The sequence below is a fragment of the Pinus tabuliformis genome, chromosome 2_2, assembly GCF_031772625.1.
Source record: "Pinus tabuliformis cultivar Carrire ecotype Pingquan chromosome 2_2, CPIR1, whole genome shotgun sequence".
Taxonomy (NCBI): domain Eukaryota; kingdom Viridiplantae; phylum Streptophyta; class Pinopsida; order Pinales; family Pinaceae; genus Pinus; species Pinus tabuliformis.
The window spans coordinates 85,223,141-85,241,880 of record NC_142300.1 but is presented as its reverse complement, the minus strand read 5'-3'; the positions used below and the strand labels follow the sequence as shown (position 1 = coordinate 85,241,880).

Genomic DNA, 18,740 nt, shown 5'->3' with positions numbered 1-18,740 from the left:
ATTAATTAATAAAGTGAATTTATGAAAAAACATATAATACTTTTAAGACGATTTCCATAAGTAGACACCCTCATGGAAATACCTGTCAGAGCTACAAACACTATCATTAAGAAGGTATTCTACATAGGCCTGTTGTCATAGCATGTAGAAGATGATTTATTGTCTCTTTAGGTGCTTGCTTGGTGGAGTAAGTGATTTATGCCTTAGTAGAATAATTAAATCCAATTAATTGTTATGGACCATTAAGTCAATTTCTAAGGATAAATAATGAAATTGTTTAAGTGACTTAGAAATGATCTCAACCATTGATCTCCTAGATCTTCTAGAAGGGAGATTAGGGTTAGGGATTTAGGCTTGATGAAGTTTATAAAATAAACCTAAGGGAGAAGTGAAGACACATAAGGAGAGAGCGATTTTTCTCCAGAGAAAGTAGCTTGGCTAGACTGAAACACAGAGGAGGAAGAGTGTAGGTGGATTTGAGAGTGTTTTTGGGAGGCCAAATTGCTGGAGATTGTAGGGACGAATCGCTGAATTGAGAAGGAGGTCAATTTGTTAGAGAGGTTGATTTACCATAGCCGAATTTCTTGAGGCGCAGAGGTTGTGTGAGGGGAAGGTGCCTTGTGGAGGACATTGGATCTATGAATGCATTTTGATATTTGGAGCAAATTCACTTGTCTTTGGAGCTATTGTCTTGGATCAATGGATGGAGTTTCATGCATGTTATCTTGTAAGTGAGCATTTTGTTGCATAAATCTTTTCTTTGTGTAATGTGTGGAATAAATTGAATCTGTTGACAAGGGTTTTTTTGTGTAAGTTTTCCCATGCATGTGGCATTTTATTGAGCATTGTAAAAGAGCGATATTCCCTAGTATGCGAGCCCTAGATTCTTGTTGAAGGACTAATAAGAATTGTGTTTTGGGGCTGAAATTTTGTGTTTACTATGCATGATCTAATTGTTGGTTTTATAAGTTCTACTCTGCAAAATTTGTTTCTGGTTACACATTAGTGTGTTTCAGTTAATTAGTTAATTTGAGATTGTTATCAGATTTGGTGTGTTTGTGTGCATTGAGTCTAGTGCCCAAAATCTAACATGGTATCAGAGCATGGTCTTTGAGATGAGGAGTTGGATATGAGTTTTGCACAAGTGACAACTCTGATAGGGAGCTGTAGGAATTGCTACAGGTAGTAGTAGTGTTTTGAGACCCATGTAAGAGTGTTGGCTAAATATGGTAGATTGCTTGTATGGGTCGTGAAGGCCAGGGTTAATAGGCCTAGTAAGACATGGAATAGATTGTTCACACAAGGAGTTGTGGACAACTGTAGTTTGGTGTGTAGATAGAGAGAAATGGATGAGAGATTCATTCATCATATGTGCTAGGATATTGAGAGGAGATCAACACAAGAGAATGAGAGATTCATTATGATCTAGGTGTGAAGGTCTTGTGAAGAGATTTGAGCTTGGAGGGGCCGAGTAAGGGCCAGATCTGTTCCTGTGATAAGAGAGGGGCTAAGAAGGTAGGGCTGAGATGGTCAGAGGGCTGAGCTAGCCATTATAGATCCAAGTGAGAAAATTGGAGTGAAGGTTAAGCAAAGAACTTGACGGTCGAGAAGGCCTGCGATCCAGAGTCGGGAAGGAGTCAATCTTTAGAGGGAATCAGTAGGCTTAGAGGGAGCCGACAATTTAGAAGAAGACAACCTTCAAGTTTAGGAATTCATGGTACAAGATGACCACGTAGGATGCTTAGGAGCAGGATCAGTTAATTAGTTAATTTGAGACTGTTACTAGATCTAGTGTGTGTGTGCACTGAGTCTATTGCCCAAAATCTAATATGGTATCAAAACATTGTCTCTGAGAAGGGCAGTTGGATTTGAGATTTGCACAGGTGACAACTTTGAGAGGGAGTTGTAGGAACCGTTGCACGTAGCAATAATGTTTTGAAGACCCATGCCAAGTGAGTGGGCTAAGTATGGCAGACTACTTGTATGGGTCGTGAGCAGGGGATCAACATGCTTAGTGAGACATGGAGCAGATCATTCACACGAGGAGTTGTGAATAGTTGTAGCCTGATGTGTAGGCAGAGAGAAATGGATGAGAAATTCATTCATCAAATGTGCTAGGATGTTGAGAGGAGATTCACAACAAGAGAATGAGAGATTCATCATGCTCTAGGTGTGAAGGTCTTGTGGAGAGATCTAAGTGGATGGTCCAAGTGAGGGCCTAATGTGTTCTTGTGATATGAGTAGGGCAAAGAAGGTAGGACCGAGATGGTTAGAGGGTTGAGATAGCCTTTCAAGATCCAATTGAGAAACTTGGAGTGAAAGTCAAGCAAAGACCTTGAGGGCTGAGAAGGTCTGCAATCTAGAGTCAAGAGGGAATTAGTCTTCAAAGGGAGTAAACAACTTAGACGAAGACAACATTCATGTTCAGGAAGTCATGGTACAAGATCGCTATGCAGGATGCTTAGAAGCAGGAGGTTTCTAGGAATAGAGTGTCTTTGAGAAGGATCCTTGTCATATTGATCCAGATTTATACAGGAACACAATAAAGTACAAAAATATCCATAAATATAGAGATGCAACAAAAATAATACTTCATTTCATTAATGTAAAATACTGAAATATGCTTATAAACAGAAATGGAAATAAACCAGCTAGGGTGATGGTGTCTTATCTCTGAGAAGAGATGTGGTGGCTACATGCCTCTGAACTGTGTTACAATAAGGCTGGAAGGCCTATTTATTGTTGTGAAACAATGGAAAGCCCTAAACATCCAGAAACCAAGCCCTAGGAGATGAAACACCAAACTGTGGGCCCCATTTGGGTAAATTGGTACATCAACTTCCCGGGGTCGTAACTTTGGCATGCGATCTCTGTTTGACGCACACAATATCTTGTCAGAAAGATCTATCCGAGGACTACAACTTTGGGAAGAGCAACATCGGTCCATGGACCCATTGTTGCTCCTAGATTTCCCAAAAAAACGTCGTGTAGGGCCTCAAAATGACTCCTGAAGTTCAGGACCCAAAAAACTGCTAAAAATAGTAAATTGTGCTACAATTGAGGAAACTGAAAAACTAAAAGAGACAGTTGTGGGGGTCCAAGTGGGATAGGTGGGCTGCCACCAACATGCACTTGGATCACATATAGCAGGAATTACTTTTGTGTCATTTGGAGCAACTGTGGTAGCAAATCAAGGGTGGAAATGTGTTCCAGGTTCGAAGGTAGAGCCACTTCTAAGTGGTGTTGTGAGAATACATCCCTTGCTAAGAGGGGGTGTTGATGTTTTGGGTGGCATCGAGAGTATTCTCATGTGGGGGAAAGCGGGCTAAGTGATGGGGCTTTGCACCCATAGACATGTTGGAAAAGTAACTATGTTTGGTCTTCAAGTCTTCAATAATGTACTTGAGTCGTTATGTAATGTAGTTGTCAAAAGAATAAAGAAAACAATTTTTATTATTATTACTGTGACTTATTAAGGCATGGGTTTCATGCTTGGGTCGCCATGTTTTAGGTCAAAGTCCCCATTGAGGACTTCTAGGATTTATTCTGAGTCTATGGAATTATTGTACATTTAAAGAGACCCTTCTTGGGCTTTTGAATCATGTGAAAAGGTTTAGTATTGAGTCAAATATGAATTATGTAACCTCCACACCATGTCGGCCTAAGACCCTATTCGACCCCACAAGAAGCCTATAAAAGGAAGGACATCGAATTCATTTGGAGAATCACTTCTCATCAAGTTCGAATTCTCATTGCTGGGTAGAAGTGCGAAGTGGGTAGTTGGGAAAGTCTGTTGCCGGGAAGCCGAAGTGTATGTGAGTTTGGGTGAGTCTAAGGAGTCAAGGAAATCGAAGTTTTGGTGGTGGTCTCTCTCTGTTTCGTGCTCTGGATTGGGAGATCGAAGTCTTCCAAGTTGGATTGCTACTAAAAGTTGTTAGTTGCTGCAAGTTGCTGAATAGTCGAAGTTGCTGGGAAGAGGCCAATTTTCTGGAGGCTGACTTGGTGTGGAGCGAAGGTTTGGTCTTGGTCTAGGGTGAAGAGTCTCAAAGAATACTATTGAAAGGAAGAATTACTTTGAGTGGGTTTTCCCCTCGAGGGGGATTTTTCCCCGGCATTTGCCTACATCTTGTGTTCATTGTTTTATGTGCTGCTGCTTTTGGTAATTGCTTGATGAACTAAAGAAAGAAGATATAAAGAATCGTAATAATAAGAAACATCACAAGTAATTAACAAGATCAAGAAAATCTCTACTGCCTTTCAGATTTTCCAACCTGGTATCAGAGCTTTGGTGAAGAAAGAGGAAAAAGGCAAATCCATTCATAGGCACTATCTCAAGGAAGGAATCTATTATATTCGAAGAGGATGTATAACTCAATCAAGGGTGAGAACAAACTTGAAGGAGCATCCAACTTCAGATCTGGAAGAAGAGGATTGACCTAATCCTTGAAAAGAACAAGGCGTTGGATTTGGTAATAGGAATGTAAAGAAGCCTACAAAAGAAGCTAGTGATGCTGACAAAGCGAAATTCAGGGATTTAGAATTGGTGGCTATGTCTCTAATGGTAGAAGGGATAAAAGACAATCTTGTCCCATTGATAGCTAATGTCGATCAAGTTCAGGAGATGTATGAAGCCTTGTCGAAGCTGTTCACTATCAAGAACATTGGTCAAGTAGCAAGTTTGAAGAATGAGCTGAGGAATATGAAAATGACTAAAGAAGATACTGTGGCAACCTTCTTTGTGAAGATAACTAGACTCAGGGATGATCTTTTGGCCATCAATGAGATTGTTCCAGACAAAGAATTGGTGATCATTGCTATATTAGGATTGCCACCCTCTTGGGGTGCATTTGCTTCAGGTCTCAATAGTTGGAAGGTAGCTCCCACCTTTGAAGAATTATGGACTGCATGTAGTCAAGAAGAATTAAGGATCTCAATGGTTGCCAATCCTAAAGGAGTATCAAATGCTTATGTTGCTCATCATAAAGGAAAGAGATCGAAGGGACCAAGGAAGAAAGTTGACATGTCTAAGATAGAGTGCTATCAATGTCATAAGAAAGGTCACTACAAGAGTGACTGTCCTGAGAATCCAAGGAATAAGAAGAGAGGAAGAGATCAAACCAACTTTGCTGAAGGAGACTCAAAGAAAGTCAAGCTCGAAGAACCTGGCATTAGGGACTTACACTATTAAGTCCTTTGCTTGTAGCTTTACCTATCTTGTTTTATATGTTTTAGAATTTATAGGGTTTTAACATATTTTAGAAAAGATATTTTGTATTGCTTTAAGTTTGTAGGTTTCCCTCAAGCTTTGGAGGAAGCTCCCAACAACTCTTAAAGATAAGTATCTCATGCCTTTTTAGTTTTGGGTTCATTTACTCATTTACTTTTGATTATATTAAATACTAATCACCTTTTTCCCTCTGTTGTCTTGACTAGGGAAAACATCTACGAGGAGTATCTTTCAAGACAAGGTTAGTCAAGAATCAAAAGTATGCTTTAAATACATTGATTGAAAGGATTATTCATTTGATGATCTATTACTAACTTTGGTATGACTAGCTATATTGAATCTTAGTGATTCTTGTTTGGGTGATTCATCTCTTGATAAATCTACCCACCCCACTCTTATTCTTGATTGACTATGTTGAATCCTAGACAGGTTCTGTAAAACCCTAACTGAAGGGTATGTTAATGTGAATGTTTGAAATCCTAAGTTGCTTAGGGATATTGTGAAATGCTAGTTGATGTTTGATTGACGATGTCTTGTTTGGGGTTTTGGTGTGATCTGGAAATCCTAACTTGTTAGGGTGGAATGATGAGGTCTAAAATCCTCGAACCTTTAAAGTTTTGGTAATATATGGTTTGTTGTGTTCTACTTTGGAACCCTAGCACATTAGGATTTGGTGGAATGTGTGTTCTACATTGGAACCCTAGCTTATTAGGTTTTGGTGGAATGTGTGAGAAAGTCCCTTATATTGTCTTAGAATTGATTTACTTGGTATGTGTTTGATGAAACCCTAGTGTAATCAAAATGATTGTGTCTAACTCTTATTTGATATTGTTGTGAAGTTGGGTTTGACTAACACATGATATGAAATATATTTGCATGATGATGAAATTTAGGCATACATAGATATGTCCTTTTGGTTGAAATCCTAGGTTGGTCTAGGTCAAGATATATTAATGTTGTTGGACATATTATATGCCTATCTATGGTTATAAATTCCTAGATATGTGTTGACCTAATCATTGATGATGAGTTTTAGGATTTAATGGAAGTCCTTGTCTGAGATTCTAGGATGATGATGTATGAAAATCTAGGGGGTTATAGCTAAACCCAAGTGAAGTTAAAATTGTCTAGTATGTGTGATATAACAATCTGAGATCTATGTATGTAATGATTGTTGAGATGTGAAAGTAGAATTCTAAGGTGTCAGAGTTAACCCTTAGTCAAAGTAAAATCTCAGGAATATGATGATTTGAGATTTGTATAGTGTGGGGAATTTGTGAATTCTAGGGTTTTGGAGTTGAAGCTTAGTTGAAGTAGAAATCTCTGATGAATGTTAACTATGTGATAACTCGAGATGTGTGAGAAATTTGTTGAAATCTGAATTTTTGGTTGAGATTGATGTTTGCTCGGAAATCTACGGTTTGCAACTAACCCTAGTAGTCACTGGTCATGGTAGTGACTGTTTGATGGTTGATTGAAAAATCTAGGGGTTGGAACTAACCTTAGTGAAAGCTAGTTAGGTTAATGACTATGTTGTGATTGATTCTGTATGAAATCTAGGATTTGTATGAATCCCTATTGAGAAGTCTAACATATGTATTTTGTAAGGTTGTTAGATGCTTTGTGTATTTTGAAATATTTCTAAGATTTGCTTTATGTTGTAGTAAGTTATGTCATACCTTTGGAAGACACATTTAAACCCTAGATGGAATAAATGTTGTTATGAAGTAGTCTAGGGTGAATAAAGTCCCTAGCAAGATGTTGAAGATTATGTGTCTCTTGTTTATAATTAAGTCTGGGTATTTGATATATATATGAAATGCTTTTGTAATTTTGAGATGGCTAACATCATGCTTCTATAGTTTTGGTTGTACTTGCTATTAAGTTATGCAGGTACACAATCTTCAACTTGGTGAAGATGCTCATTGATGTGCTAAGCATGATGGGGATGATGATAACTCTGATGAAATGGTTGGAAGCCATGAAAGATTATTCGATATCGAAAAGAAGAAGCTGATCGTCTGGAGGAAACACGAATAGAAGAGATCTCTCTAAGATTAAGAGGGAGTCCGAATAAAAAGGTGCTTCCTAGTTGAGAGGGAGCGCTTAGATTGGTATTAATTGGAGAATGAATTTCGGAGGATATTTTGCTGCATGAGGAGTAGGAAGGAAAACATATGATCGAGGAATCTTTTTTCAAAGATTAGGTTGATAGTCCTACTATGAAAAATTGAGAAGCAACATCTATTGTATGTAAGACCCGGAAGATTTGTATTTGATTGTGTACATGTGAAAGTATATCATCGATTGGGGTTGTGTTTGTACAGGTGAATCTGTCAAAGAATTTGATATAATGCTGGTTACCAATAAGTTTGATTGGGAGAGATTAGTTATTCTTGATCTGCTGGATCAAGGGGTGTTGAGGCTTTGTGAGTGAAGCATTGCCTTAGAGGACATCTAGCTGGCACATTGTGTTAATGTCTAGAAGTTGGAAAGGTGATGTTAATCAAAGAGGTTTGTTTTGGATACACACCTGGATTATTGGGTTGATGGTTAGCAAGTAAGCCTAATGGTACATAGAGGGGCTGAAAGCTGGAGTCCATCTTAGTCCCACCTGGATAGATTGCCTTGGTTAGGAATCTAGTCGTTAGGATTGTGGTGCCTAAACTATTGAGTGACTGTTTGGATAGATTGCCTTGGTTAGGAATCTAGTCCAAGGCATTGCGGTGACTAAAGTTCTTTGTGGTTCATATAGTTTGAGATCTTCCATTGTATATGTACATTATGAATACCTCCCTAGTTAAGAGGGAGTGTTGGAAAAAGTAACTATGTTCGGTCTTCAATAATGTACTTGAGTTATTATGTAATGTACTTGTCAAAAGAATAAAGAAAAGAATTTATATTATTATTATTGTGACTTATTAAAGCATGGGTTTCATGCTTGGGTCACCATGTTTTAGGTCAAAGTCCCCATTGAGGACTTCTAGGATTTATTCTGAGTCTATAAAATTATCGTACATTTAAAGAGACCCTTCTTGGGCTTTTGAATCATGTAAAAAGGTTTAGTATTGAGTCAAATATGAATTATGTAACCTCCATACCTATGTTGCATGAAACTTCAAGGAACCTGATGTTTCGAGCCGTACCCGTACTCGAAACTTGGCCAAAACTCAACCATCATATAATCATCTATTAGAGTTAATTTAGAATTGTTTTTCCTTCTAAATTGTCATCTATGGGTTTTATTCCCTTTTTTCTTGCAAGATAATGTGTTATTCACTTATATATATATATATATATATATATATATATGTATGTATATATATATATATATATATATATATATATATATATATATATGACGTTTCGGCCGACATTTCCATTTTTGGGAGGTGACGTTTCTTAACGTATCTGTTTTGGAAACTCCGAACGTTTTGGTGATTCGTGCAACTTAGCACTACACCATGTCGGCCTAAGGGAAGATCAAGTTGGCTTAAGACCTTATTCGACCCCACAAGAAGCCTATAAAAGGAAGGACATCGAATTCATTTGGAGCATCACTTCTCATCAAGTTCGAATTCTCTCTACTGGGCAGAAGTGCAAAAATTCTGTTGTTGGGCAAAAGTGCGAAGTGGGTTGTTGGGAAAGTCTGTTGCCGGGAAGCTGAAGTGTATGCGAGTTTGGGTGAGTCTAAGGAGTCAAGGAAAATCGAAATTTTGGTGGTGGTCTCTCTCAGTTTCATGCTTTGGATTAGGAGATCAAAGTCTTCCAAGTTGGACTCTTGATGGAAGCGATTAGCTGCTGCAAATTGCTGCACAGTCGAAGTTGCTGGGAAGAGGCCTGTAACGACCCATCTTTAATTGCACATATTATGTGCACCTGTATAAAAAAATAATAATACTAAAATATAATAATAAAGCAATAAAAATGATAATTATAAAATAGAATAAAGATTTAGTATTGTATCAATAATAATTAATTAATCTAAAGTTTTAAAGTTATATTAAAACAAACATAAATAAACTTTATATATTAGAAAAAATATATATATATAAATAAAACAAAGTATATATATATAAGGTACATATCAATATAATCAAGTAATATAAAGTATGTCATATAACATAATAGTGCTAATATATATATGATGATCAAACGTTATAATACCTTCAATCTTATATATATAAACCATCGCATAAAAAGAACTAAACCTTAAGCAAAGCAGAAACGTCTGTACGGGAGGATGACTCACAGCTGGAGGACGCTGTCACCGCGAGAGTAAGCGGTGGAGTCGTTGGTGTACAGGGGGCCACCGCTTAGCCCTGACTATAAAATCACCGCGATAGGGCTGAGAAGGAGGCAGAAAAACGGAGAGTGGAGGGTAGGAGAACCAGGAAATCAGGAGTTCAAACCAGAGGGAGCTTTACATTGATCTGAGGTTCTGGGCACGGGGGCAGTGAGCTTCGGTGAGAAGCTTACTGGATTGGCTGGGAGGAATTGGTTTCCCGGTAATTGGATCAGAATAACCGCGGCGTCATCAACTACATTGGAGCAGGCAACAGTTCAGGTAGGTGTTCGAAACTCCTTACAGTTACTGTATTTCTGTTCTGCTTTATCACCTTATTTCAGTTATGGTCTTTACAAGGCCAATCTTTTCTAGGCTGACTTGGTGCGGAGGGAAGGTTTTGTCTTGGTCTAGGGTGAAGAGTCTCAAAGAATACTATTGAAAGAAGGAATTACTTTGACTGGGTTTTCCCCTCGAGGGGGGTTTTGCCTAGGCATGTGCCTACATCTTGTGTTCATTGTTTTATGTGCTGCTGCTTTTGGTAATTGCTTGACGAACTAAAGAAAGAAGATATAAAGAATCGTAATAATAAGAAACATCACAAGTAATTATCAAGATCAAGAAAAACTTTACTGCCTTTCTGATTTTCCACAAGACCCATGGTATTCTGATGACCCATGGTATTCTTATAACCCATGGTATTGCATCCTTTGGAAAAGTACAAGTACAACGGTGACTGATTCATTCTTGTTGTTGGCAAGAGAGCATCTTGTGGAGGAGAAGGCCGAGTAGGCCTCAGACGTGTGGAGGCCTGAGAGGGTCTGTGGAAGGTGGCCAAAACTGAAGGTTGAGCAAGACTATTTTGAGGTGGTCGAGTAGGTCTTAGGCATGCCAAGTAAGGCTATCTAGTATGTTGTAGCTGTGACAACAAAAGGGAGAGGCTGATTAGGCTAAAAGAAGGTTGAGAGGGCTGGAAAAGAGGGGCCGAAGTCCTTGTGGAGGATTGCAACAAAGAAAGGTAAAGCCATTGCACTAAAGGAGTGGCCGCAAACCTGAGGATATGCCTCAGCACACCAAAAGGAGACCACAGACCTGGAAGAAAGGACGCATGCCTGTCAAGAGGAGGTTGCGACACAGGTATAGGCCGCAGGCCTGCAGGAGACAGGTCGAGGCTTGTAGAAGACTTTGTTTGTCCTTGTTTGAACATAGAGAAGGGATGAGTTTTCCCCTCTATGCAGTAGTGTTTGGATAGCTTGGAGGGCTAAGTTTTCCCTTGACTTCCAGTGATTGAAAAACTATAGGAGCAGCCAATAGTGAGTAGATTGTGGCAAGTACAATGAGCAGACTGTGGTACTGAAACCGAGGAGGGTTTCAGCGGTTGGATAAGGGTTTCTTGTGTAAGTTTTCCCTTATGATTTGGCATTTTATTAAGCATTGTAAAAGGGCCATTTTCCCTTGTATGAGAGCCTTAGATTTTTGTTGGACTAATAAGAATTGTATTTTTGGGGCTGAATTTTTGTGTTTACTGTGCATGATCTGATTGTTGGTTTTATAAGTTCGATTGTGCCAAATGATTGAACACATCAATTTGTTTAAGTAAATTAGTTAATTTGAGATTGTTACCAAATCTGGTGTGTGTGTGTGTGTGCACTAAGTCTAGTGCCCAAAATCTAATGACATGGAAATGTTTTGGTGTTGTTTCCAAGTTGCATCTTGTTTATGTTAGAATTCGAAACAAGGAACGATGTCTCCTAGGGTCCTAGAAATTTTTAGTAACTTAGGTGATAAAATTTTCTTTCCCAATGAAAGAAGAGACTGTTGGTCATTTGTTTAAGGATCAAAAAGTCAAAAGTTTTAGAAATGCAAAGATTGTAGAGGTCTTCACATTGGGTGTATCTCGCAGTATTTATTAGAGGCCATTCGAATAGTTCATTAGCTTTGTTACATGGGAATCGCTCCCGAGAGGTGGGAAACCTGTTCCAATGGTTCCCACGCTCCCGGGAGCTTTGGAACTGTATGGGAATGTTCCCTTTTCAACGGGAGCTGCAATGGGAGCTCGGGAAAGTTTTGGGAGCTTTGAAGACTGTTTTTTAAGAATGCCGGCGTTCCCTGGGGTTGGGGAATACAAAGCTTGTAGAGAAATATGTTGAACTGCCCACAAAACATGAGCCTATGTTGAAACCTTTGCAGGAAGAAAGGCCAAAGACATCCTTAACACCAATATCCTTAATTGAGAAACTAGAGCAATATCTTGATGGGTTAAGGAAGCGTGTGGCACCTCAATGTAAGGGCGATATCTAGGATGTCATGCTGATGAGTATTTCTTTTGCTGTATATGTATATATTGCAGAAGATTGTGTGTGCATATTGTATGTGGCAATCAATGCTTAAACACTAGAGTTGCTTTACTTTTTCTCTTAAGAATAACTAGAGAAACATATGTAAAACTGTTCCTTTGTATTTTTAAGGCAGATTGCTTCAAACACTGGTCTTGTGTCAGAGAACTGATAATGAACTTGACATTTTAATATTTTATATATATAAAAGGGAGAGACTCAGGGAGAGAGACACCCAAAGAATATATTTATATATAAGAGAGATTATATATATATTTAAATTGATCTTAATATTTGTTATTTATATATTTAAATTGATCTTAATATTTGAATATTTTGGTTTAGTATTGATTTTAATTATTATATAGATTATATAATTAAAATAATATTTTTTATTTTTTTATTATATAATATTACCGTTCCCGATTAGCTGTTTCCTGTAATTTTGGGGAAACCTCTAGCCATTCCTGACACCCGTACCCAAGTTCCCAACGTTCCAAAAACTCATGCAACATAGTTCATGAGTAATGAAATTGAAGAAATTTCACTAGATTGGTCAACTTCACAATGGATGTTCGTGAATCCCATAAGCGTGTAAGAAAAAAATCTATGAATGATTGTAACTCAGTATTATGTCATTTACTTCTGTAGAAACATTTTGTAAGACACACCTATATGAAACACTTTTGAAAAGTTAGTATGCATTTTTATATTTATAAAGCACATCTTTCCACTGGGGCACACAATCACTGTCTTAGACTGAGAATTGGAAGTGGGTTAGTTTTGATTAAATTCATTCCCATTTGTATAGACAATCAAATTGCTAACTGAATACATCATTGAATATTTATATCTCTATTTTTTTTAGATTGGTTTTGTTGCCATATGGCTGTCTATACTTATTTCAAATATTATTAAATTAATTGTTCTTTTATTAACAATTTCTTTGTGTATATGATATTTTTGCAGTGAGATAGTCTTTGAAGATTTTCTATGGTATGTAAGTATTGAATGTTTCCTTGAATTGTCTACTTCTTTTGTTTATTGTTTGAATATTTGGTCAATATTTTTACATGAGTAGGTAGAACTTTGTTAGTGTTAACTATGTATCTATGAATGGATATGAATATTCCTTTTGTTTGATAAAATTGTTTTACTTTTGTTGATGTCATACAAATTTGTTTAATCATTATCAATTCTTAGACATAACTCAGTGATCAACAAAAGGAGCCATACAAATTTTTGAAAATTCTAAACACTGGAAGAAATGGGGTAGTTCTTGTAGGTTAGAAACAATTGAATAACGCTAAAAAAAGGTGTCAAGTAACTCTGCATAAATAAAGAACAATATTTTTTTTCAATAATTTGAAAGTAAGTATTTTGTGAAGTTTAATGGGTGGGAATCACGTTAGGGCAGTGTTACCCAACACCTATGGGTAGTATGTATAGGAGAATTTTTTTCTCCTAGATGGTCCTCAGCCAGCAGCCAGCGGCCCCTTGCAACCACCAGATAGCTCGATGTGCCATTATCTTCGCCACCTAAGTCAGCCATGTGGTCCCTCACCCATCTATTATGATTGTATGTTTGAAGGTGGGCCTCCCAACCTCGAAGGTATGGCTTTTCATTAGTATAGTTGAGTAATTTTCCTTACTTGTCATGGGCACTTTTGGGCATGGATTGGAGGGGGGATTAAGTGGAAAGTGTGGGCTAGGTCTATACTCTTGTCTCCTTTGCATGCTTTGGTGGTTAGCCTTGTACCCTAATCTCGTGGGATCTCCTTTACTAGCCATTAGCTTTAAGGTTGGCACTACATGGGAAATCCCAATTTTGGTTGCATCGTCTTTCTACTCGACACCATGTATATTAGTCCTTTCCACTCATTTTAACCCCATTCATCTCTTTTCCCATTCGGGTCCACATGTGTCCACTAGGTCCACATAGGGTTAGCCTCCCCTTCCCCTTGTCCACACCTTGGGTCAGGCCTGGAATGATACCAAAGGTTGATGCAGCTAAAAAGAAAAGAAAAAGCATAATTTGGCCACTCTCAATAGGAAATCAAAATGCAAAGGATGGCTGGGACATACAAATTTAGCACGTGGGCAAAAACAAAACATGACTTCTGCCCCTTATCCATGGCCATCACCCTGGTTCCTATGGGCCCTAGTTGAGCACCCTCCATCATTAAGGAACCCATGATTGTCCCAACCCTTGGTGGGCAATGAATTGCCCCACCTTAAGGAGGTATCCACTGCTATAAAAGAAGATCCAGTTCCAGGGCATGTTCTGTGTAAGGCGACAGTTCCATGGAGTGCTAGGAGCGGGAATATGTTGGAGAAGGATAAAGTGCTGAAAATGGTTAAAGGGATCTTGAACAAATTGACTCCTGAGAAAGTTGCTTCATTGAAAGATCAGTTGCTCAACTCTGGAATTACTACTGCAGACATATTGCAGGGTGTGATTTCACTGGTATTTGATAAGGCTATGATGGAACCAACGTTTTGCTTTATGTATGCGGAGTTGTGTGTGCATCTTAGTTCGGGACTCCCTGAATTTCCCCCAGAGGAACCTGATGGAAAACCTATACACTTCAAAAGAGTCTTGCTAAGCACTTGCCAGAAGGAATTTGAAGGCGCTGATAATATGCACGCAAAATTAAAAGAAATGACCGGACCCCGACTCCAAGAAAAAGAGCATCTCTTAAAACGTCGAACTCTTGGAAATATCAGATTCATTGCAGAGTTATTCAAACAAAAGATGTTACCCAAACCGATTGTTCATTTTTGCATTAAGGAATTATTTGGGGAGGACATCAAATCAACTCCTATCGCTGAAAATATAGAGCCCCTTTGCCAACTATTTTCATTAATTGTAAAGCAACTGGAAGAGATGGGGGACTCTACGATGAAACAGTGGAAGGGAACATTTGTTTCTCAGGCGAAACTATGGACAATTTACCACCGTCGTCCCCAGAATATTATCTGCGGAAAGCTCTCAGTTTTGGACGTCTCGTCGACTCAGAGACTCTTCCCAACATTGTTTTATATTATGAACGATCTTAGTCTTCAAATGTTGTGGAGATACTCCAAAATATTATTCCACTGCTTGTCCGCAGTTTCATCAGACTCGAGCCAGTGTGTAAATCCATACGCCGCGTCGTTTAGTCACCAACATGTAAGCCACCCGTTGTGTCGTTTGGTTCGGTTCACATGCTTGAATCTGCCGTCGGTTCACATGTTTCAATACGTATATATGGTAATACAAGCTCCTGCCGTCAACCATGCTGCTGTCAAGCAGGCTGCCAGCACAACATTCTTGTTCAACACCCTTTCCTGTGTTGCAGTTCGCTCTGAAATATTTTCTTGTACACAACTGCCCTGCTCTTCAAGTTTTTACAAAGAAGTTATCAAAATCGTTCCAAGTCGTGGAGAAGTCATCCAACTAGCTAAACGGCATAATAACGCCTACTTTTTTGTAAAACTTGATGCAGTCCACAAACATCTATATTACGCGATTCTCAAAATTGAGTGGTGGCCAGTAAATGCACATGACATAATCTTAGTCATTCTATGAGCTTGTTCTGATGAAGCGGGCAATACATGGGCAGAGTATGCGTGGTTTCAACCATAATAACAGAATTAAAAATTATAATTGTGAAGATATGAGTGCGTTCGGTTTACAAAATGGTCTTATCTATCTACCGGCTTTGACAATTGAATGGTAATGTTTTGACAATGACACTCAGTAATTGAAGGTGGTTTTCAGTAACAATTTTTATGCGGGTAGCAAATCGGTTCGGTGCACCCGTTTGGATTGGGCAATAGCGGACAGAGTGACATTTCATTATCAAAATATAAACCAACATATGTTATAGTCATACTATTAATTTAATTAATTAAAAATAATTTAATTAATTAAATTAAAATAAAATAAAATTTAGAGCTATTTAAAAAAAGGTATAGAGTTATTATTAAAAAAAAGAGAAAAAAAAAACTTATTTTAAAAAAAATTGAGTTAAAATTTTTTTTAGACTTGTTAAAAAATTTCTATTAATAATAATAATAATAAAAAAAATCCAAGGAAATAGTACTGATAAACTACATGACAAATCGATGACTAGATTGTATACATCGAGACGACAGACACTAAGTGAAGAAAATCGCCATCAATATAGCTTTGGGGACAAAGCTTCTGAAGGAAGGGGCTATGTTATGAATATAATTCATAACAAGTAATTAAATAAAATAAATATAAATATTAAATAATTAAATATTAATTAAGTTAAATGGTCATTAAGTTAAGTGAAAAGGCATCTCTAAAAGACATGCCCGTTCACGAAAGGTTACCTGCTTAGGTATATAAATGCGGGTCCTCATTGTAAACAAATATCATCTTATACATTTTATATATATTAATAAATTATTATTAAAAATACCTGTGTGTATTTTAACATATTAAGTTTTCAAGCTATTAGTTTTCTTGCTTTAGCCATAGTTTTATGCTTCATTGGCATATTTTTGTGATTTTGCGCAAGCATAAGCATTGATAGTTTAACATTTTCTTACTGCTGTTATAAAATTGATCAAGTCTAAATTTTCTGAATATTTATTGTTGAAATACATCTGCAATTGGCTAATCTCATTGATCTCATAGCTTGGCATAACATCTTGTGTTAATTGGTGAATTGGTTACTTGAAGTTTACACGTGTATCTCTTGAAGCTTATCTTGTTTAAAATTGCATCATAACATTGTTAAGTACTCTTAAGATAAATCTCACCTAAGTACTCAAGTAATCTAACCTATCTTAATCTAAGATAGCAGTCACTCATAATCTCTTGCATAAGCATCTCACATAGGTTAGTTAATCATTCGAGCAGCGGGTGTCCATCCGGTCATTTGGTTTCAATTCATAAGAAGCAAGAATTTGTGACTCCATTAAGGCACTGGTCTCATAATAGAAAATCTAATTTAATCATAATCTTGCTTAATTCCAACCAAGTGGCTAGGCCACTCAATCGTGTCTGCCAAGTAAGTTGATTTCTCAACTTACTTTCCTTCACGTCATTCCATAGGGACTACCCCCCATAGCCTGCTGTTGGGAGAGAACTAGAACGGAGTGGGCAGGGATCAAAGTGACAACCCCCGCCCTGAGCGTTGTCGCGGTGCCTGTACAATCTGGGCGACAACAGAGCCGAGCCGAGCCATGAAGAGAGCTAAGACACTATCCATGAGCCGATAATAGCGAATCCAGTTCTAGGAAAATGCAAAACCACTTCTAATGCTAGCACCCAACGACAGACAAAGCAACACCGAGTAGGCCTTCAAAGTGGAAAAAGATACAGGGCAAGGCAACATGAAGAAGAGGGCTATGGTGGCTAGTGTTCCCGCCACTAATCCCTCTCCCCCCTCAATGCCCGCCTCACTACATCTCTCAAACCTTATCTTATAACAAGTACAACTCACTAATCTATTTAATAGGTCTAAGGATAGAGTATTTGAACCCTAGTAAAGATTATCTTAACCTTCTAGGCTACACCAATACCTTATCCCAATCATTAGACCTTGCATCACCTTAAACCCTTCTTGTTGAATATCCTTTAGGTGATCTATATACGAAAGCCTCCCTTGTTGGATTTAGTTCACCACTAAAGAATTGGAGAAAGGCCTTGCAGTGATAGTGGTGGTTGATCCCTTGTTGCCATAAGGTCTATATTTTCCTAGTGGAGCTTTGCACTAAGCCTGCTATATTTTGTGGTAAGAAGTCTTATTCTTAATACATGGTTGGTGTTTATTGAAATGAGATATGATGGATTGAGAGATTGCACAGTGTGTGGTTAGCTCGGGTCAACTACATTTTTGGGTTTTTGCATGGCTAGTGATTTACCAATGCCTTGCCTTTCTACCATGGCATGGTTGGCCCAAAGTAGGTGTCGATATGTACCTTGATAAGTTGATCTTTCTTAATTTCTGGTTTAATATTTTCATGATGTATTTGAGTCATCATGTTGATGGTTTTGATATTTTTGTATTCACCAGTGTTCAAACAACTTCATTAGTGGTGATTGATGAAATGTCAACCATCATTGGATTTGTAGATGTTGACTTATCATTGAATTGTTTCTTAAACTTGTTTTCTACATGATGTCTCATTGATAAAACTTTGTTAGTATTGCCAGCTTGATTTTTAGTGTTGATCAATTCTGTTATAGTGTCTCGATCTGTACTTTCAACTTCTAAAAACTTTTTGCATTCATTTGAATATGTTAAGGTTTCTTTATATGCAATCTCAAATTCTAAAAAATTTCTTGATTCACTCACGTCCATGGATGTATTTGTCTACTTTGAAGATTGATGTATCCTTGTGTTTTAATATTTTTACTTCTGTAAGTAGGTTTTGGCTAAGCTTCTTCAAATCATTGCTTTCCTTGTCTTTATTTGACAAGATCATATCAATTTCTTTCTTGGTGTTATGCTTCTCTTGTGATTCTTGGCCACATTTAATTAAAGCATCTTATCAAATCATTGTTTGTTACTTCACTTGTAGGTCATGGTACCCATTCATATACATGGGTAACCCCAGGAGAAAAAAATTCTCTTGGGATACAAATTTCCAGCCAATAGTTACAAATATTCTCCATAGTCCATCCCTTTATAGCAGAGATCATTGTAAAGATGATAGACAACATTCTCCAGATACAACAACCCTCAGATGCCTCTTGTTTCTCATATGCTCAACCCATTCACTAGATCTACATGCTCATCTGGTGATGGTGGTTCAACACACACGAGGTACATTAGTCATTGTTTGTTACGAAGTTTTTACATTTCATGTATTAGGCATTTAAGTAAAGATCGTGTGTTAAAGTCAGAGAATGAATCATGATTCTTGGATG

General features: G+C 37.7%; 1 protein-coding gene across 8 annotated transcripts in view; it reads left to right on the top strand.

Annotated features, from left to right (window-relative positions):
* Window positions 1-18,740, top strand: part of LOC149191548 (SET domain-containing protein) — a 411,000-nt gene that overhangs the window by 134,905 nt on the left and 257,355 nt on the right. For 5 of the 8 annotated variants that reach the window (XM_089404325.1, XM_089404322.1, XM_089404329.1 and 2 more), the window contains one exon: window positions 12,818-12,844. The exons of the other annotated variants lie outside the window; for them this stretch is intronic. In XM_089404325.1, the coding sequence (XP_089260451.1) occupies window positions 12,818-12,844 (27 nt within the window). The remainder of the gene's footprint in view (window positions 1-12,817; window positions 12,845-18,740) is intronic. 8 annotated transcript variants of the gene reach the window in all.